The sequence below is a fragment of the Anguilla rostrata genome, chromosome 13 (genome assembly GCF_018555375.3).
Source record: "Anguilla rostrata isolate EN2019 chromosome 13, ASM1855537v3, whole genome shotgun sequence".
In the NCBI taxonomy this organism is placed as follows: Eukaryota; Metazoa; Chordata; class Actinopteri; order Anguilliformes; family Anguillidae; genus Anguilla; species Anguilla rostrata.
Genome location: NC_057945.1, coordinates 41,637,236 through 41,658,990, shown reverse-complemented (window position 1 = coordinate 41,658,990; position 21,755 = coordinate 41,637,236). Strand labels below are relative to the sequence as shown.

General features: G+C 47.8%; 1 protein-coding gene across 1 annotated transcript in view; it reads right to left on the bottom strand.

Annotated features, from left to right (window-relative positions):
• Positions 1 to 11,153: 11,153 nt before the first annotated feature.
• mapkapk2a (MAPK activated protein kinase 2a) overlaps positions 11,154 to 21,755 on the bottom strand; it is a 40,134-nt gene continuing 29,532 nt past the window's right edge. The window contains 7 exon segments of the mRNA XM_064305100.1: positions 11,154 to 11,856; positions 12,514 to 12,594; positions 13,635 to 13,720; positions 16,211 to 16,335; positions 16,480 to 16,555; positions 16,661 to 16,882; positions 18,964 to 19,028. Of these exon segments, the coding sequence (XP_064161170.1) occupies positions 11,710 to 11,856; positions 12,514 to 12,594; positions 13,635 to 13,720; positions 16,211 to 16,335; positions 16,480 to 16,555; positions 16,661 to 16,882; positions 18,964 to 19,028 (802 nt within the window). The 3' untranslated portion in view covers positions 11,154 to 11,709.

Sequence of the window (21,755 nt, the reverse complement as noted above, 5' to 3'; positions counted from 1 at the left end):
GGGTTGGAACAGACAAACTTCTGCAGGTTGTTGTCACGGAAGGATTCTTGACCGACTGACCGAATGAATGAATGAATGAATGATATTACTTCCCCAGGGTTTCTGTAATACTCTCATGTTTTCATTTGTATTGCGGGGATATTTCAGACTCTTCATGATGAATTTATGAATTGATGAATTACCTGGATGAGCAGGTTTTGTTATCCTGACAGTATATGTAATCTTTTAGCGCTAAGATTATGATACTTGCGTGTTTTCACTCCTGAAGACATTTTACCAGAAAGAGGGTCTCAGACACGTCTGGCTGCATCTGCATGCGTCTGCAAAAGCAGAAGCTGCAGTGCATCTGGTTGCATTTATATGCGTCTGCAAAAGCACAAGCTGCAGTGCATCTGGCTGCATTTATATGCGTCTGCAAAAGCAGAAGCTGCAGTACATCTGGTTGCATTTATATGCGTCTGCAAAAGCACAAGCTGCAGTACATCTGGCTGCATTTATATGCGTCTGCAAAAGCACAAGCTGCAGTACATCTGGCTGCATTTATATGCGTCTGCAAAAGCAAAAGCTGCAGTGCATCTGGCTGCATCTACATGCGTCTGCAAAGAAAGCGCGGCATCGCTGCATTATATCGCTGCAAGCACAGCTGCAGTGCATCTGGTTGCATTTATATGCATCTGCAAAAGCACAAGCTGCAGTGCATCTGGTTGCATTTATATGCATCTGCAAAAGCAGAAGCTGCAGTACATCTGGCTGCATCTACATGCGTCTGAAAAAGCAAAAGCTGCAGTGCATCTGGCTGCATTTATATGCGTCTGCAAAAGCACAAGCTGCAGTGCATCTGGTTGCATTTATATGCGTCTGCAAAAGCACAAGCTGCAGTGCATCTGGCTGCATCTACATGCGTCTGCAAAAGCAAAAGCTGCAGTGCATCTGGCTGCATCTACATGCGTCTGCAAAAGCAGAAGCTGTGCCGTTCAGTCTGATTTCTGAGTAATGTCACAAACAGTATCTCAGCGTCGCATTAGATGATCATTCCTGGAAGACTGTTGAGAAGCAGACAAGTTTTATGAGCTTCACCTGCATCAGTGGATGATTGGACTTAAATATGTAACTGTCCTGATAGGTCAGGCTGTGAGGAGGTCTTCCTCTGTCACCATGCCAACTCATCAGGCTGTACGCAGGTCTTCCTCTGTCACCATGCCAAGTCAGTCAGATATAATCAGCATGAGTCACTCTGAGCAATGTGGTGACACTGTCTTTTATTTACTATCACACCACTTGTTTTTTTTTTTTGTTTGTTTGTTTTTTTTTAATTAGATGGTTGGAAATTTTTTTGACTACCAAAAACAGCGAATGCGTTCTACGCAACCTGCCTGGGTCCTGTGACAGTAAAGTGAAGACCAGGGGCCTCATTTATAGAACGGACTTACGATCATCAATTATCAATTTTGATCTTAAGCATGACTTACGCAGAAAACCACGTATACGTAGTTATTTATGAAACCTTATTTTGACGTGGAAATGATCTCATCTCTACACCAAGTCTAGACTTGACGTAAGTGATTTTCCTGCTGGTTATGTAGGAGCATTGCAGTTTGGGACACATATCCGTCCAAGCCTGTGGTGAACTTTGCATTAGCTTTATGAACAATTTGATAGGAATTATCAATTAAAGGTGTGAGGAATTAATTGCCAGACGCAAGGTGTTTTGAATTAAAAACAGAATGCGATGTTCTATAAATAGTGTGTCAAATTAGAAAAAAGTAACCATGGCTGTTCTTGTGTTATTGGAAGACATTGAAAACCGTGCTTTTAGAAGGGAGAGTTTTCAGAGACCGGAATGACTTTTTTGCGCATGATGATCTTCCAAAAAGTTTGCTTTTTTCTTTTGGTCCATGGTTATTCCTGACTAAACCCTCATTTGTACTAGCATTATATAAGGGGAAATCGCTGATTGTAAGGCACGTTCAGGTGCCGTCAATTTTAAGTTAATTTGAGATTTATAGATCACAAGTGCGTAAGTTACAAATGGGCTTCTTAGAACCTGCGTAAGCAAGGTTTTTTTATGCTCACTATCTTTTATGAATTGAACATATGCACACCGTCAGAAATGATCTTAAGACTAAGTTCAAGTATAAATCTAAGAACATTTTTATAAATGAGGCCCCAGGACCTCCTGGTCTTCCTGTATGACCTGTCGTGATAATTACACACACTGTGCACATATGCCAATGTGCCTTTCTCTGGAGAATAATAATTCTCTGAGCTGAATTAGCTCACGTGGAAAGAACTGCAGGAGTCAGAGAATGAACCAGCTGCTGGCCTCCTCCAGCACTGAACCACAAACAGTCCGAGTAGCTGGTCTGCCCATCAGCCTCACTGCTAGGAATCTGCCTATTTCGGGCCAGACTGAACACAGTCGAGTTGAAGGTGTTCATCTTATGACTAACTTATTTAAGGGGTTATTGTCAACAGCAGAAACAACTAAGAACACTACAACATTAGGGCCTCCATCTAGAGCACCTTATCTACAAACACAACTGAAAAGCGGTTTTGAAAACCAGCACACCGTTTTTCCGGCAAACTGTCTCTACCGGCAGGTATGTGGACTACTCGTCACCGGCGAGCTGAGTCACTGTGGAGCCGCCCCACCCCTACATGACTGCGTACTGAGAATCTGTTACTAGTAATTGAACCGCAGAAGATAACAGGTGTCAGTAAATCCAAAATGCACATATGAGATGTCACAGGCACATGATGTGCCTGTACTCTGGATTTTAATGTGCACATTCAGACTGCAAACAAACAATCAGTCTGCAGCTCGCTCGCACTAAATGGAACTGGTGAGTCATTGGGCTCCATCTTACACCCGGTGCAAAGCAGCACCAAGCGCAACGCACGTGTCTTTGCTAGTTTCAGACCAGTTTCTCGTCCAGTGGCCACGTTGTTCAAATAGCAAATGTGCTTGCGCCCATCTGAGCACCCATGGGCGTGTTGGTCTTAAAATGAGGTGTGGTCAGGCACATTGTTGGTGCATTGCTATCTTGAGGCAGTGGAAAGCGATTGTGCGATTGACCAACAAAAACCTGGTCTTAAGTCAATGGCGCAGTATTTTACTGTTATTTTAAGGGCGCATTATTAAGCTAGTAATATGCGCCTACATAGGCGGGTGCACAACACGTAATATTTTTTAAAAATGTCATAATGGTTAGTCATAATATTGGTAATATAATATTAATATTATATATATTAACATAATATTCATAATATAATATTTGGTGGAATCCCGCTGTTGCCATAGATGGTTTGTTCGCGCGCTTTCACTTCGCGCATGAGCAGATCCGTATCCTCTGCAGAGAAGCGTTCTTTCCTACTACCTGGCAAATCCGCCATTATAATAGCAATCCGCCAAGGTGCAAGTGCATCTGTCTTTTAAAGGGAATGGGAGATAACACTCTGATTGGTTCACAGACCCACAGCCACTCACAGCCCACAGACCCACAGCCACTCACAGACCCACAGACACACAGACACTCACTCACAGTCCACAGACACACAGCCACTCACAGACCCACAGCCACTCACAGTCCACAGACCCACAGCCACTCACAGACCCACAGACCCACAGCCACTCACAGACCCACAGACCCACAGACCCACAGCCACCCACTCACAGACCCACAGACCCACAGCCACTCACAGACCCACAGCCACCCACTCACAGCCCACAGACTCACAGACCCACAGCCACTCACAGACCCACAGCCCACAGACCCACAGGCCCACAGCCACTCACAGACCCACAGCCCACAGCCACTCACAGACCCACAGCCCACAGACCCACAGCCACTCACAGACCCACAGCCACTCACAGACCCACAGCCCACAGACCCACAGACCCACAGCCACCCACTCACAGCCCACAGACTCACAGACCCACAGCCACTCACAGACCCACAGCCCACAGACCCACAGCCCACAGCCACTCACAGACCCACAGACCCACAGCCACTCACAGACCCACAGCCCACAGACCCACAGCCCACAGCCCACAGACCCACAGCCACTCACAGACCCACAGCCCACAGCCACACAGCCAGCCCCACAGACCCACAGCCCACAGACCACAGCCACAGCACTCACAGACCCACAGCCACAGCCCAGCCACTCACAGCCCACAGCCACCCTCACAGACCCACAGCCCACAGACTCACAGACCCACAGCCACTCACAGACCCACAGCCCACAGACCCACAGCCACTCACAGCCCACACTTAGGACACTTGGAAACAGGTGTAAAATCATGTTTTTACACGACTTATCATTAAGTATTTGGTAACATCTTAAATGTTATATCCCTTACACTATTGTTTCATGTACTCATTTTTCAGAGGAATAATGCTAATAATAATAATGATGGTGATGATGATGATGATGATTTATTATTATTATTATTATTATTATTATTAATACTTCCCCATTTACTTCCATTTACTCCTTTAACATCAGCACTTTTTCCACACACAGAGTCGATAGGAGACCAAGCTCTGTAATGTGCCCAGGCCCCCAATCAAATACAATGTGCTATATGCCATCAAAACATCCTGGCAACTGTATCATTTCCACACATTTGAGCAAATAAGATCTAAAATGTGTATAAACGGCACGATGCATCAGATGCATCCCCTGCAGCCTTTCTAGTGACACAGTCACAGAGTGTGAAACAGTCATTGTGAAAGATACAATGTGCAAGTGTACATCTGATAATGTATCAGATAATGTGGGCGTTTGAAATGGTGCCAGTCATTAGTGTAAATTTGCACTTCGCCTTTTTGTCAAAACTAATGAAAAGTCAAGGCCATTCTGTGCATTCATTCTACAAAATATCCCTTCACAGGGTTTTTGGAGGCACTGGGTTTTAATCTGGCCTAGAGAGCAGTTTACCCTCAGCTCTTAATCTGGCCTAGAGGGCAGTTTACCCCAGCTCTTAATCTGGCCTAGAGAGCATCTTCCCCTCAACTCTTAATCTGGCCTGGAGAGCAGTTATCTCTGCTGTTGCTGAAGCACTGGGTTTTAATCTGGCCTGGAGAGCAGTTCTCTCTGCTGTTGCTGAAGCACTGGGTTTTAATCTGGCCTGGAGAGCAGTTCTCTCTGCTGTTGCTGAAGCACTGGGTTTTAATCTGGCTGAGAGCAGTTCCTCTAGTGTTGTGAAGCACGGGTTTTCTGTGGAAGAAATGTTCTCTGCTGTTCTGAAATGAAGATTTAATCTGGCCTGCGATGATGCCAGTTCATCTTGACATTTGCTAGCACTGGGTTTTAATTGGCCTGGAGACAGTCTCTTGGCTTGCTGAAGCACGGGTTTTAACTGGCCTGAGAGCAGTTCTTTGTGTGCTGAAGCACTGGGTTTTAATCTGGCCTGGAGAGCAGTTCTCTCTGCTGTTGCGAAGCAGGTTTAATCTGGCCTGGAGAGGCAGTTTCCTGCGTGCGAAGCACGGTTTAATCTGGCCTGGAGAGCAGTTCTCTCGCGTTGCTAAGCACTGGGTTTTAATCTGGCCTGGAGAGCAGTTCTCTCTGCTGTTGCTGAAGCACTGGGTTTTAATCTGGCCTGGAGAGCAGTTCTCTCTGCTGTTGCTGAAGCACTGGGTTTTAATCTGGCCTGGAGAGCAGTTCTCTCTGCTGTTGCTGAAGCACTGGGTTTTAATCTGGCCTAGAGAGCGGGTTCCCCTCGTAGTGAGTATGTGAATGAACAGGCATCAGATTTTTCTGTAAAAAAAATGCTTTCTGCTTTCATTCTGATATTAAATGTAAGATATTACACACAGCAGACACTCCCGCCTGCCACTGCTCTATGACCATTCAACAGAATTTTCAGAGTCTTTCTGTCATTACACAAGTGTCTGTTACGGTTTGTGACAAAGCATTATTGCACAGGAGAGTCATCAGATATCCACGAGCGAAGATCGGTCAGGCGTTTCTCCGGACAGTCCCCCAGTAGCGTCCCCGTGGTAACTGGGAAACTCCTGGAACGGTGATTGGCGCCTGATGGTGGCGACACGTCTCTGGGGGAGGGGCCCCTAACGGGTTCCAACTCTCCCGTGTGAAGCAACACCCAGCAGCACGAGCGGGTCCCGCATGGACACGGAGGCACGCGCCGCCCGAACGACTCCGGCCTTTCCCATGATTCATGGCACTCGAGACGCCGTCCGCTGATGCGACATTTCAAATGAAACAGAAAGGAAAGGAAGGAAGCCATCTTTAGGCAGACGCACAGGGCTCAGAGCGAGCCCACAGAACACACCTACTCAGCGCTCAATCACCTTTTTTTAACCCCACTGGCCTAGCGTTAACGATTTTCTTCTTTAAAAATGTAACCACCAAATTCTACTAATTGCGCCGTCTCTCAGGCACATCACGGTCATATTCATCCAGCACTTACTAATTACTCATCTGCAGAACTCGGGCTGGCTCATTTCCAATCACAGACCCACCGCACTCGGGCTGGCTCATTTCCAATCACAGACCCACCACAGTCGGGCACCTGTGGGGTAAGAGAGGGCAAGCCCCGAGATACAAATGCTACTAGATCAATTTTTGGGAATTCCCCGGTTACCTGCACTCACCTCACCACTGTGGCCTGTGACGGTGTTTACGGCACGGTGGAGGGCTCTCCACTTTCGCGCTCAGTACTGGTTCAGTAAAAGCGCTCCTAAACGCAGGCCATGGTTGATATAGGTAGTCCGGATGCCTCATTCTGAGCCTCGCCCACCGTGCTAAGCGGACGGTGATGGGACGCCCCCGTCGCAGGCTGAGGTGTTTTGGGATCTCGCGACGTCAGACCAAAACTTCTGCCGTGACGCTCTTCGCAGAAACGACGCTGTGCGAGAGGGGGACGTGACCGCCATGCTCGCTTCCGCTCCGCGCAGCCCTCTGAGGCGTCTCCGACCGAACACCTCCATGCAGCAAAAACAAACCGCCTCCACAGAGCAGGCCGTTAAAAAACCCGGCGCACACAACAACACAACACTGATTCCACCCGCAATCTGACTCACGCTGAAAATGGGAAGAAGGTTGTAATTCAATGAGTTTGCAGGTTCAAAGATGGGAAAGAACACCGCGGTGTCCTTGGTACAGATGGGAAAGAACACCACGGTGTCCTTGGTAAAGATGGGAAAGAACACCGCGGTGTCCTTGGTAAAGATGGGAAAGAACACCGCGGTGTCCTTGGTACAGATGGGAAAGAACACCGCGGTGTCCTTGGTAAAGATGGGAAAGAACACCGCGGGGTCCTTGGTACAGATGGGAAAGAACACCGCGGTGTCCTGTAAGATGGGAAAGAACACCGCGCCTTGTGGGAAAGAACACCGCGGTGTCCTTGGTAAAGATGGGAAAGAACACCGCGGTGTCCTTGGTACAGATGGGAAAGAACACCGCGGTGTCCTTGTAAAGATGGAAAGAACACCGCGGGTCCTTGGAAAGATGGGAAAGAACACCGCGGTGTCCTTGGTAAAGATGGGAAAGAACACCGCGGTGTCCTTGGTAAAGATGGGAAAGAACACCGCGGGGTCCTTGGTAAAGATGGGAAAGAACACTGCGGTGTCCTTAGTAAAGATGGGAAAGAACACCGCGGTGTCCTTGGTAAAGATGGGAAAGAACACCGCGGGGTCCTTGGTACAGATGGGAAAGAACACAGCGGTATCCTTGGTACAGATGGGAAAGAACACTGCGGTGTCCTTGGTACAGATGGGAAAGAACACTGCGGTGTCCTTGGTAAAGATGGGAAAGAACACTGCGGTGTCCTTGGTAAAGATGGGAAAGAACACTGCGGTGTCCTTGGTAAAGATGCAACCATAAAAACAAGACTTCACTGTTGACATTTAATTCAGGAAAGAGAAGCTTTTTTTTCTCTCAAACTTTTCTTGGGAATAAAATGCGAGCATTGCATCTCATCAGTTAACTTCCTTTACAGACAACTGGAGTTCTTTAAAGCAGAATTCCTCCTGTACTTTTCACTCCGTCACCCTGGGAAAAATGCTGAACCTTGATCATCAATCACCACTAAGCCCCAGTGCGGTGGGGTGAGTCCTGTGCCCAGGCTCACATCACGTGGAGCCCACCCCCCCACCCCACACCCCCACTGACCCTCCAGGTGTAATCAAAAAGGCAGATAAATAATTAAACATAGCTATGATAAACAGCTATATGGCTCTAATTCTGCCATAAATCTACAAGCAAGCCTGCATATTCACAAAACAAGGCAGATCATTTTCAAAATCTTTTAATCCAGAATAAAAGCGGACCGGGACATCAGTACAGCAGTTTGACATAAAAATAAAAAAAAGATGCGTCTGTGCTCTCGTACGCGGCGGAAAAGGAGTGGTCTGGTGAAACTGGAGCTGTGAGCGGTGAAGAGCACGCCCACGAGCCGCACGCACCCTCAGCACCGACACTAAACCTGACCACACGCACCTCTACCGACTCCGCTCAAACAAGAACAAGCCAACCGAAAATAAGACGCAAGCTGGTATATCCTGTCTCCATGATGTCATTTCCTGTGGATGTAGTTCCACAAAGGGCTAGGGCACGTAGCTCAGGCAACTTGCTCTTGGCATGGACTGGAACTTCCATGATCATTCATCCCTGCTATCCTTCCGTGGAGGAAGACAGCTGACCAATTAACAATGACAAATGACCTAATGGCCAATAAAAAACAGCTAAAACGGCTCCCTTTGGGGGTGGCATGGCAGCCCTTTTTTTCAGATGCCTGTAACGTTTGCAGATGTGAATGAAAGGGTGTGCAGGGGAAGGAGCGACGTGGGCTTCTGGTCGGGGTTGGGGGGGAATTGTGTGGCCTGATCAGCATGCTATCAGAGCTGGATTTAACGGCAGGGACAGCACACACACTCTCCTTTTCCCAAAGAGGCCAGTTCTGCTTTGAGGACACCAGTTTGTGTACTCACACGGACAATGAACAAAAAGCTGGAAAGTTGTAACTCTTAGTATCTTTGAAAAAGAAGCCTGTGCAGTGAGCAGGTCTCTTCCTGCAGGTCTCTTCCTGCAGAAGGACTCTCGGCTAAAGCCATGCTTTTGCCTTCAGTGCAGAACACAGGAAACCAAGTCTGATTGCCGTTTGACTATGTACACTTTATAAATCAATCAATTACAACTATTCACACCACTTTTCTTAAACAAGCCTTTAGTCCATTTTCACTGCTGCACGGGACCCAGCTTAAGTTACTGCTACGCAGCCAAAGTTTGAAACGCAGATGTGAATATGGCTTCATTAAGCCTGTGCTAACGGAATGCTAACTGCACTAAAGAATCCAGTCTGTCATTCAAGTGAAGAAGGACATGACCATACTGAAATAAACGGTAGTTACCCCTGCAGTTCCCCCTGCAGGTAAAGCTTGTTATAATTCACTGGAAGGTTCTCTGCAGCGGACCATGAAACCAGAGCTCCAGAGTCAAAGTGGAGCCTAGTCCATTCAGCTCCAGGAGCTCAGAGCACACTGTGGTGTAAAATGATATCAAACAACACTGTGGTGTAAAATGATATCACACAACACTGTGGTGTAAAATGATATCAAACAACACTGTGGTGTAAAATGATATCACACAGCACACTGTGGTGTAAAATGATATCAAACAACACTGTGGTGTAAAGTTATATCACACAGCACACTGTGATGCAAAGTTATACAGCCCACTGTGGTGTAAAATGACATCATACAACACACTGTGGTGTAAAATGACATCACACAGCACACTGTGGTGTAAAATGATAACAAACAACACACTGTTCTGTAAAATGATATACTTACAGCACATTATGGTGTAAAGTGATATCATACAGCACACTATGGTGTAAAATGATATCAAACAACACACTGGTGTAAAATGATATCAAACAGCACACTGGTATAAAATGATATCACACTGCACACAGGTGTAACATGATATTATACCTAAGGTCACATCACATTGTAGCAATGTATTTAACACCAATTTGTACACATTATTGAAAACACACAGAACAAACAGAATCTTAATACTCTAATTTGAAAAGATGGATATACAAAACTGACAATGTACATAACATGTTGAAATTATACCCCTCTGGACTAACACGCACATTTGGTGCACAATCAAACAAACAAATGAAATAATGCTCGACTCCAGATGGTAAAATCATACTGTCATAATAAAAGCAGGGATAATGCGTGAGATGGTAAAATCATACTGTCATAATAAAAGCAGCGATAATGCTTCAGACTGTAGAATCATATTGTCATAATAAGAGCATGGATAATGCTCCAGATGCCTTCTCGCTCACCTCCTCCCTCTCCCTCCTTCCTGCTCTCCTCTATCCTTGTCCTTTCTCTTGCTGAGCTCAAGTCCTATCGCTGATCGGGCTTATCAGGGAGCCTCGCAGGCTGATCAGGGAATTAGCAGCAGACCTTTGATCAGAGCTGAATCAGGGGCTTAATTCAGCGGAAGACCATCGCAGGGCTGAATCAGGGGCTTAATTCAGCAGCAGACCATCGCAGGGCTGAATCAGGGGCTTAATTTAGCAGCAGACCATCGCAGGGCTGAATCAGGGGCTTAATTTAGCAGCCAACCATCGCAGGGCTGAATCAGGGGCTTAATTTAGCAGCAGACCATCGCAGGGCTGAATCAGGGGCTTAATTTAGCAGCAGACCATCCATAGCAGAGCTGAATCAGGGGCTTAATTTAGCAGCAGACCATCGCAGGGCTGAATCAGGGGCTTAATTCAGCAGCCAACCAGAGGCTGAATCCCAGGCTTAATTTGCAGCAACCATCGCAGGGCTGAATCAGGGGCTTAATTTAGCAGCCAACCATCGCAGGGCTGAATCAGGGGCTTAATTTAGCAGCAGACCATCGCAGGGCTGAATCAGGGGCTTAATTCAGCGAGTCTGTATATGAACGCAGAGCAGATATTCCAGTCCCAGCTCACTTTTCCCGTCATCTACCAAACCTCTAAAACATTAAAAATGAAAAACATACTGCATTATGACAGCAGTAGTGTGCCATCAGGGGATGGTTTTGCTAATACAAACCTAAGGACCAACGCTCTCGAAAGTCCTGAAGACTAACAGTATGAAAATAACATATGGCCATACACTTATCAAACTCTGATCTCAGCCTCTCATGTCCTGCTTCATAATCTCAGCCTCTCATGTCCTGCTTCATAATCTCAGCCTCTCATGTCCTGCTTCATAATCTCAGCCTCTCATGTCCTGCTTCATAATCTCAGCCTCTCATGTCCTGCTTCATAATCTCAGCCTCTCATGTCCTGCTTCATAATCTCAGCCTCTCATGTCCTGCTTCATAATCTCAGCCTCTCATGTTCTGCTTCATAATCTCAGCCTCTCATGTCCTGCTTCATAATCTCAGCCTCTCATGTCCTGCTTCATAATCTCTGATCCTTAGCCTGCTTTTTATGCCCTTTTACAGGAGTGGCCGATTTGTTAAACATTTTTCAGAATAAAAAGAAATGTTTCTTTAAAAAATTAAATGAGTAATGAAAAATAAACTTGTGATCATCTGTAGGTTTTCTGAAAATCCATGCAATTTAACTCTCACAATTTCATTCTGCCGAAGGTTATTGCTTCCATTGTACAGCTCGGAGTGTACATCCACACGCCACGTGTTTCTCGGAGCGTACACGCACACGCACACGCCACGCGTCTCTTAGGTGTCCGGTGTCTCTGTCTCTCTGCCTGTTTTGGCCTTCTTCCTCCTCTTCGCCAGTAGCGGATTGGAGGAATCCTCAATGGTCTTGATTTTGATTTGCTCATAGTCCACTCTCATGGTAGCAAGGGCACTGGTCATTTCCTCCTACATCCACAAACACACGCACACACACACGCACGGACACACACGGGCACGGACGGACGGACGCACACACGCACGCACGCAAGGAAACACGCACGGACACACACGCACGCGGACACACACACGCACGGACGGACGCACACACACACACACGCACGCACGCACGCACGGACACACGCACGGACACACGCACGGACACACGCACGCGGACACACACATGGACACGCACGGACGCACGCACGCACGCAGAAGCACACACGCACACAAAAAGTAGATTCGGAAAGGCAATGATAGCACGTGCGTATAGGCCCTCACTGGAAACAGAGATGCTGTAATAGGCCCTACCTGAACAGAGCATGTGCTGACATAGTACTCCCTGAGAAAGACATGTGCTCCATAGTCACTCACACTGAGAAACAGAGCATGTGCTGCACATAGTGCACTCACACTGAGAAACAGAGCATGTGCTGTACATAGTACACTCACACTGAGAAACAGAGCATGTGCTGTACATAGTGCCCTCACACTGAGAAACAGAGCATGTGCTGTACATAGTGCACTCACACTGAGAAACAGAGCATGTGCTGTATTTGTTTGTTTTATATACACATATATACATTTTCAGGAAGGCAGTGGGTTTAGAGCATGGACTCCTCTCACCTTCACATCCTCCCAAGTGTCCTTCTCCTCCTTTAGCACACGGCTGGTGTGCAGGGGGGTCTGAGGGACCTCCATCGACTGCTGCAGACAGACACAGTCAGTCAGGCAGGCAGGCAGGCAGGCAGACATGTGGGGGGTTAGGGCTGCATTACAGCACATTTCATTAAAATAAGGCTAATGTACAGCAAAACATATTAACTAAATCAGCTCTTTTTAAAAGAGCCCCAAGCAATTAATATACTGGCTCATCAGACAGCCTCATTCAAGAGGAATCAGCAGAGCTTAGCGTCCTAGCATCCTCTAGCGTTCTCTAGTGTCCTAGTGTCCTCTAGCGCCATCTAGCGCCCTCTAGTGTCCCCTAGTGTCCTCTAGCGCCCTCTAGTGTCCTCTAGCGCCCTCTAGTGTCCTCTAGTGTCCTCTAGCGCCATCTAGCATCCTCTAGCGTCCTCTAGTGTCCTAGCCTCATCTAGCATCCTCTAGCGTCCTCTAGTGTCCTAGCCTCATCTAGCATCCTCTAGCGTCCTCTAGTGTCCTAGCCTCATCTAGCGTCCTCTAGCGTCCTAGTGTCGTCCACTGTCCTCTAGCGCCCTCTAGTGTCCTCGAATGCCCTCTAGCATCCTCTAGTGTCCTCTAGCATCCTCTAGCGTCTCCAGCTCTAGTGTCCTAGTGTCCTAGTGTCCTCAGGATGCCAGATATCTGAGTCCGAGTCATGCAGGCCTGGCTGCTGGGATCAAGGGTTTCTGGGGCAGACAGGGGCAGTAGGTGCAGGAAGGGGGCAATAACTGGCAGTAGGTGCAGTAGGCTAGTATAGGGGTCATGTAGGGGCAGGTGGGGGCCAGTAAGGGAGGCAGTAAGGGGCAGTAAGGCGGGGCAGTGCAGAGGGGCAGTAGGGGCAGGGGCAGTGGCAGTGGGTAGGGGCAAACGGCAGTGGGGGGCCCAGTGAGGGGACCAGTGGGGGCAGTGGGGGCCATAAGGGGCAGTAGGGGGCAGTAAGGGGCAGTGGGGGGCAGTAAGGGGCAGTAGGGGCAGTAAGGGGCAGTAAGGGCAGGTACAGCCACTCGGCGGAGATGCTGAAGTGCTCGCTTCCGTGGATGTGAAAGGAACAGAGCCGCAGGGCTTACGTTGATCCAGGGATGGTTCATGAACTCAGTGATGGTCATCCGCTGCGTGGGCTCCGTCTTCAACAGCGTGCGGATCAGCTGCCTGGCTGCAGGGACAGGGAAGAGCGTTAAAGCCTCCGGCTGTTCTGCCACTGCTACAGCGTGCTACAGCACAGAGAGATAGAACACTTCAACCCCTTAGCGCACAAGCCAAATCTTGCCAATCCTTGCCCATTTAGGGGGTACCCTATTTAAACCTTTTTAACTCCAGATGTGAACACCACAGAGACTTGAAAAATGGCTTAAATGAAGCAAGACATTTCTACAAATTACAATACTAACGCAGATTAGTTTATATTCATAATTGAAGAATAAAGTGCCACAATGCAATGTTCTGACAAAATCAAAGAATTTGCACTTAAGTTGCATGAAAACGAAAGATTGCAAATAATAGTTAACCATGTGCTGATCAACAGTCTGACCACAGTTCATAAAACAATGGATAGTAGAACTACTAGATGTAGAAGCAAACTAAGCAGTGTATCACGTCTCGAAATCTATCAAAATGTCTAATTGCATTGATGTAAATGCACAACATATCAGTATTTCATACAAATCACGTTTTGACTCAAGTATGTTGCACAACTTTCAAGTCGGGAATTACAAGCTTTTAGCAGCAGTAAAATGGTTAAATATCTAGGGTCAGAACATTCAAAATCTCCAATTAATAAAGCTTTTTGTCATTATAAAGCATATACATGAGCCCCTTATGAAGGTTTAAGATGAAACATTGCTATCAGATTTAAAAAATAATGCAAAAATATTGTCACACAATGCGGTACAGTACCTAAATGTGTAATAATTAACTTGTGTGTACTTCTATACTCTGTACTCTTGTATGTTTTCTTGTACGGGGATGGGACGACATGAAAACAATTTTCAACCGTCTGCCACGTTTTGGCAATGTTCCAACTCTCACGTCATCACTGTTACATGCTTCACAAAAACTATTACACTACTAACTAACGCCTACATCACAGTGTGAAATATCCACATTATATAACTCCACTAACCTATTTAAATATACTCAATTTCAAAAATAACGTATATAACCGAACTATTTTGAGCAGTAATACTTACATAGCAATGATGAAATCTCATCTATGTTCAGTAGATGGAGACAGAGACAGTATCAATGATACTGTTCTATTCGCTTCTGTTTTACTCCAGAAAACGATGTCAGCTAGGTCTATCAGCAAACATATGGCTTAGCTATGTCCAGAAGTCTTCAATAATAATAGTATTTGCCAAGAAATTACGAGATATCGTTGACCACATTTCGTTAGGTGCAGCATATTTTCTACTAACATAGAGTGAATGCGTAAGTGAATGCGATGCTAAGAATATTTTCTGTTACGCTGACCTATAAAACGCTATTCTAAAAGCAGAATTAGACATGTTATACATCATTAGAAAGCTTATACTCTCACCTACTGAATAAATGAATTGTCAATCAAGCCAGACTGTACTAAAAAGGGCGAAGACACCGTAAACAACAGGTGTGGTATTACGCACAGCTATTTTGGAAGACACCCAGGCGCGTATGCGCGTATATTTCCCGAATGGATTGTCCAAGACAATATATGACCACGCAGTCTCAAAAGGGACATCTCTACACCTAAAACCAATGGTAAGATTGTATATTTATTTAATATTTAGTCCCAGATATTGACTGTAGAATGACATGGTACCATTTTAAAAACTTTTTCTCGTTTATTTCATTATTCAGTGAGCAGCGTTTTCACTGCTGTATAGGCAGATCTTAGGGCTATTGTCGGGTTTATCTTGTTGCTATGACGGAATATGATTTTTTAGTGGTGAAAGAATATTTTTATGAATGCCAAGATAGACAATATTGTCTATTATGTCAAGGGTGGGGGGGTGTTTTGTAGATGAGACTGCAGGGAGGGGGTGCGTGTTAAATGAATGACCAGAGCGACAATGGTGGGGCTGCGAAACTCCGTTTTCGGCATAGTTGTCGTGTATTGTCTACTAATGAAACTAAAACAACGCGTTTCTGTTTTTAACTCACCACCTACATATTTACATGTATATTAACAGCCTGGCAAAGCTCAACACATCCACCTAAACCTACCCAAACCCTAACACATCCACCTAAACCTACCCAAACCCTAACACATCCACCTAACCCTACCCAAACCCCAACACATCCACCTAAACCTACCCAAACCCTAACACATCCACCTAACCCTACCCAAACCCCAACACATCCACCTAAACCTACCCAAACCCTAACACATCCACCTAACCCTACCCAAACCCTAACACATCCACCTAACCCTACCCAAACCCTAACACATCCACCTAACCCTACCCAAACCCTAACACATCCACCTAACCCTACCCAAACCCTAACACATCCACCTAACCCTACCCAAACCCTAACACATCCACCTAACCCTACCCAAACCCTAACACATCCACCTGCCCAATGCCACCCTGCCCCATCACCAGGCAGGCCTTTGAGGTCCTACGTCTCCACGCTCCACCCTAAAATGAGTGAGGCTGGCAGCTACCTTGCTCAGAGACGTCCGCCCACTCCGGGTTGGGGAACTCGTACTGGCCCATGCGGATCCTCTTCTTCATGCCGGGGGAAATGGCCAAGCCATGGTTCGAGTAAAAGGGCGGGTATCCGCAGAGCCTGGGGGGGGGGCGGGCACAGAGCTCAGTCACTGTGTCCCAGTAGAAAAGCTAATTAAGTATGATGGAGCCCCCACTCTGATGAAAGGGAGGAGAGAATGGAACGCAGACCACACACAGAAACAGTGCAGTCATCAAAACTCACAGGATGTACATGATGACTCCCAGAGACCACATGTCGCACGACTTGTCATACTTTTCAGGACCAAGCACCTCTGGAGCTGAGACAGAGAGCAGCAGGGACATGAGGAGCTGAAATGGCCTGAAAATAACACTGAAAATAACACTGAAAGCTGCCGTTTAATGAGACCGCTCCACTTCCTTACCCACGTAGTACGGAGTATAGCAAGGTGTTGCTAGGGAGTTGTGTGTTGTGGTTTCTTTGGCAAACCCAAAGTCTGTCAGTTTGAGGACTGCATTGGGTCTTTTTGAGGTATACAGCAGGTTCTCTGGCTGAAAGGAAAAAAAACTCAGTTGAAGCAGGAAGGTGCCATAAGGACAACACAGCACAGGTTCTCACAGTCACAACAAAGACCTCTCGCTTCTTTCTGCCAAACACACGTCCTGCAGAGGTGACAGGGTTATATGATTAGAGGTGCCAGTGTTATATAATTAGAGGTGCCAGTGTTATATAATTAAGAGGTGCCAGTGTTATGTGGGCAGCAGTGCCGGTGTAATATGGTTAGAGGTGCCAGTGTTATGTGGGCAGCAGTGCCAGTGTAATATGGTTAGAGGTGCCAGTGTTATGTGGGCAGCGGTGCCAGTGTTATATAATTAGAGGTGCCAGTGTTATGTGGGCAGCAGTACCAGTGTAATATGGGCAGTGTTATGTGGGCAGAGTGCCAGTGTTATGTGGGCAGCGGTGCCAGTGTTATATAATTAGAGGTGCCAGTGTTATGTGGGCAGCAGTGCCAGTGTAATATGGTTAGAGGTGCCAGTGTAATATGGGCAGAGGTGCCAGTGTTATGTGGGCAGAGGTGCCAGTGTTATATGGGCAGAGGTGCCAGTGTTATATGGTTAGAGGTGCCAGTGTTATATGGGCAGAGGTGCCAGTGTTATATGGGCAGAGGTGCCAGTGTTATATGGGCAGAGGTGCCAGTGTTATATGGTTAGAGGTGCCAGTGTTATATGGGCAGAGGTGCCAGTGTTATCTGGGCAGCGGTGCCAATGCCAGTGTTGGAGAGTGCCTTTATGGCAGTTGGTGCATGTTATGGGCAAAACTGGTATGGTTCGATGCTCTCATGTGTTGAGCCTTGGGAGGTGCAGGTTATCGGGCACTCACAATCCGTTTGGGGTTCCCTTCACTTACGTCCCAGGGCCGATGTAAGGCCTGCCAAAACGGGAGGCCTCTCCGGCATGCACCTTCAGATGTCTGAGGCTCTGGGGTGACGCAAGGAAAACATCAGGTGGTATGCAACTTAGTGAGCAGGGGCGATGTCACCGACAGGGTGGCCTGTACTCAGGGAATTGCAGACAGAGAGATATGAACTGGAGGAGGGGGTGGGACTCCAGGGAGGAGGGGTGGATGCAACTCAGGGAGGAGGGGTGGATGTAACTCAGGGAGGAGGGGGTGGATGTAACTCAGGGAGGAGGGAGTGGATGTAACTCAGGGAGGAGGGGGTGGATGTAACTCAGGGAGGAGAGAGTGGATGTAACTCAGGGAGGAGGGAGTGGATGTAACTCAGGGAGGAGGGGGTGGATGTAACTCAGGGAGGAGAGGGTGGATATAACTCAGTGAGGAGGGAGTGGATGTAACTCAGGGAGGAGGGGTGGATGTAACTCAGGGAGGAGGGGTGGATGTAACTCAGGAGGAGAGGGTGGATAGTACTCAGGAGAGGGGGGTGGATGTAACTCAGGGAGGAGGGGGTGGATGTAACTCAGGGAGGAGGGGTGGATGTAACGAGGGAGGAGGGGTGGATGTAACTCAGGGAGGAGGGGTGGATGTCAACTCAGGGAGGAGGGGTGGATGTAACTCAGGGAGGAGGGGTGGATGTAACTCAGGGAGGAGGGGTGGATGTAACTCAGGGAGGAGGGGGTGGATGTAACTCAGGGAGGAGGGTGGATGTAACTCAGGGAGGAGGGGGTGGATGTAACTGAGGGAGGAGGGGGTGGATGTAGCTCAGTGAGGAGAGGGGTGGCTGTGACTCAGGGAGGAGAGGGGATGTGACTTAAGGAGGAGGGGGAGTGGATGTAACTCAGGGAGGAAGGGGGATGTAATTCGGGGGGGGTGACCACCCAGGGAGCAGGGGTGGATGCAACTCAGGGAGGAGGGGGGATGTAATTCAGGGGGAGGGGGTGACACACCCAGGGAGCAGGGGGTGGATGTAACTCAGTGAGGAGGGGGTGGATGTGACTCAGGGAGGAGGGGGGGATGTAATTCAGGGAGGAGGGGGTGTGGATGTAACTCAGGGAGGAGGGGGGTGTGGATATAACTCAGGGAGGAGGGGTGGATGTAATTCAGGGAGGAGGGGGTGTGGATGTGACTCAGGGAGGAGGGGGTGTGGATGTAACTCAGGGAGGAGGGGAGGATATAACTCTGGGAGGAGGGGTGGATGTAATTCAGGGAGGAGGAGGGTGGATGTAATTCAGGGACGGGGGGGTGTAATTTACGGTGCAGGAGCAGGCCTACCTCTCTCAGTGAAGGCTTGGTCTCCCCGGTCTTGGATGCGGCTGAACAGTTCTCCTCCATCCATACTGTGAAAAGACACAGACGTGGTTCATTGATTACTGCTCAGTACAGCATCCCTGGGTGAACACTGGAAGGGCAGTTCTCTCTGCAGTGATTCCGGAGCTGATGCCTTATACTCAGTAATATGCTTTTTTAAATAAAGCTGAAATGTGCACTCACTCGACCCGTCAGGAGAGATTTCTCTCAGCGTTTTACCGCTAGCTGCAGCTTCCTGTAAACCTGTCACCTGTTTCACTGAGGCAGTGATTGCTTTCACCAGGAAATAAACATTCTGATAATCACAATGGAATGGAATGACATGTGCAAGCATATCAGACGTAAGAATAACCTGGATGTAGCAATGAGAATCCGATAAACACTCAGTATGTGATGTAGAAGACCATATCATTGCATAGCCTACCCAATACAGGAAACATCTGGGTCAACAGGTAAATATGCTGCCGGCTTCGATAGCATCAGCCTATGAAGACTGAAAGTGAAAGGAGCAGGAGTCTCTGAACATAAAGTCTGTAAGCCAGGGAGGACAGCAGGGCTGGTCTGACCCAAACAGACAGACAGAGGAACCTGCGAGACAGACCTACAGACCTACAGACCTACAGACATGCTGCGAGTAAGACTCAAATCTTACAGGTCTTGTAAATGGTAAATGGACTGCATTTACCCACAGCGCTTTACAATTGATGCCTCTCATTCACCCATTCTCACACACACTCACACACCAACGGTGAAAGGCTGCCATGCAAGGTACCAATCAGCTCGTTGGGAGCAATTAGGGGTTAGGAGTCTTGCTCAGGGACACGTCGACACGCCCAGGGTGGGATATCGAACCGGCAACCCTCCGACTGCCAGACAACCGCTCTTACCTCCTGAGCTATGTCGCCCCTATTTAGCTATGACACCCCTATATTGTACAAGTAGGCTACGGTTTATTATTCCACAGACCACAGTAGAGTGCAGGAACACTGACGAACCTGCCCAAGATTCCGTATCAATCACTCACGAGAAAACACAGTAAATACAAAGGAAAGCTTTATCTTTGCAGAAAGCCACCATTCTGACACCAGGAGGATTCTGGGAAACTGGAGAAGTGGTGAGTGTGAACTAGCATTTCCCTTAAGAGCTCCTAATTCAGTGTAAAGCGCCCCACAGACCGTAGACCCGCATATAAGATTCCCCCCCCCCCCACACTCACACACCAAAGCCTGCAATCACTTCTTGTGATTTCCTGTGAACCTGAAACCATCGGATGCAGAGTCTGGCTGCTGCAGTAATCTGGTTAGCTGGCTTTCTCATAAAGCAGCCGGGTGAGAGGAACGGTTGGGCTGGTCGCTGGGTCAGAGTGCGCTGCCCGAGCCTCCCATTCATACCCAGAGCCCAGTCAGACGGGCAGTCGTGCGGGGCCACCGGCGGGCGATGACTCACACGCGCTACGCCTGCGTGTGCGAACCCCACCACATTCAGGCCTGAGTCACAGGGGCCACGGATCTTCTGAAACACGCAGGACACCGCAAGCAGAGCGGCCACCAAAGCTCACACAAGCTCACACAAAGCGCACGCACTGAACACGTATGGCCTGCTTCACTCCTGTTTCCCAGGATTTGTCAGGTTGAGAGTTGACTAAGAACAGTGCCACTGAGTGAGAGGGGGTGTGTAGAGAGGCCTTTAAACAGGGCCCCATGGCCTGCGACCCTGGAGCCTGCCTCTGAGCAATGCATGTATGCTGGTATCAGAGAGGAACACTGTGCATGCAATGCTGCAGCTCCATAATGCTGCACTTGGTGCACTGCAATAGAAAAAACACAAAGACACCCAAAGGGCCCAGGACACCTGTGCTCTACTCTCACACCCCACAGCCCCGCTCTACACGTACACCTAAGCAGCCGCAAGCAGCACTGAGCACTCAGCCTGGGGGAGACTCAGCCGGAGGAAAGAATTCAATACACACACAGAGTGGAAAGCAAAAACAGACAAAAACAAGATTTACAGAGAGTGAGAGAGAGAATGAGCAAGAGACAGAGAGAGCAAGAGAGAGCGAGAGAGAGAGAAAGATGGGGAGGAGGGGTACTGGGCTTTAGGGGACGGCCCTGATAGAAAAACCACACATTTCACCTCTTTCGATTTCAGTCACCCATTTGCATCAAGGAAGTTTCACGCAGACTCAACTGCTCACTACAAAGAAATATCAAAATTCAAAAACACTGCTAAAATTAATGAATAAAAACATAAAAGACTGACTGACTGACTGACTGACGGACGGACTGACTGGCTGATTGTTGGGCTGACTGATTGATTGATTGACTGACTGATTATTGATTGATGGATTGACTGACTGATTATTGATTGATGGATTGACTGATTGATGGATTGATTGATGATTGATTAATTGATGGATTGACGGATGGACTGATGGATTGACTGATTGATTATTGATTGATGGATTGATTGACTGATGGATTGATTGATTGATTATTGATTGATGGATTGATTTATGATTGATTAATTGGTTGATTGATGGATCCATTAGTGTGAGAGACCTGGCGCTCTGAGCATGCAGGTACCAGCCAGAGCGTGCGCTGTGTCTGGGGGCTTCCTCACACCGACCCCCCTCCCTGAGAGAAACACCTAAACCACCTAACCCACCGACCCCCTCCGAGAAACCACCACCACCCCTCCCTGAGAGAAACCTAACCACCAACCCTCCTGAAGAAACACCTAAACACGACCCCCCTGAG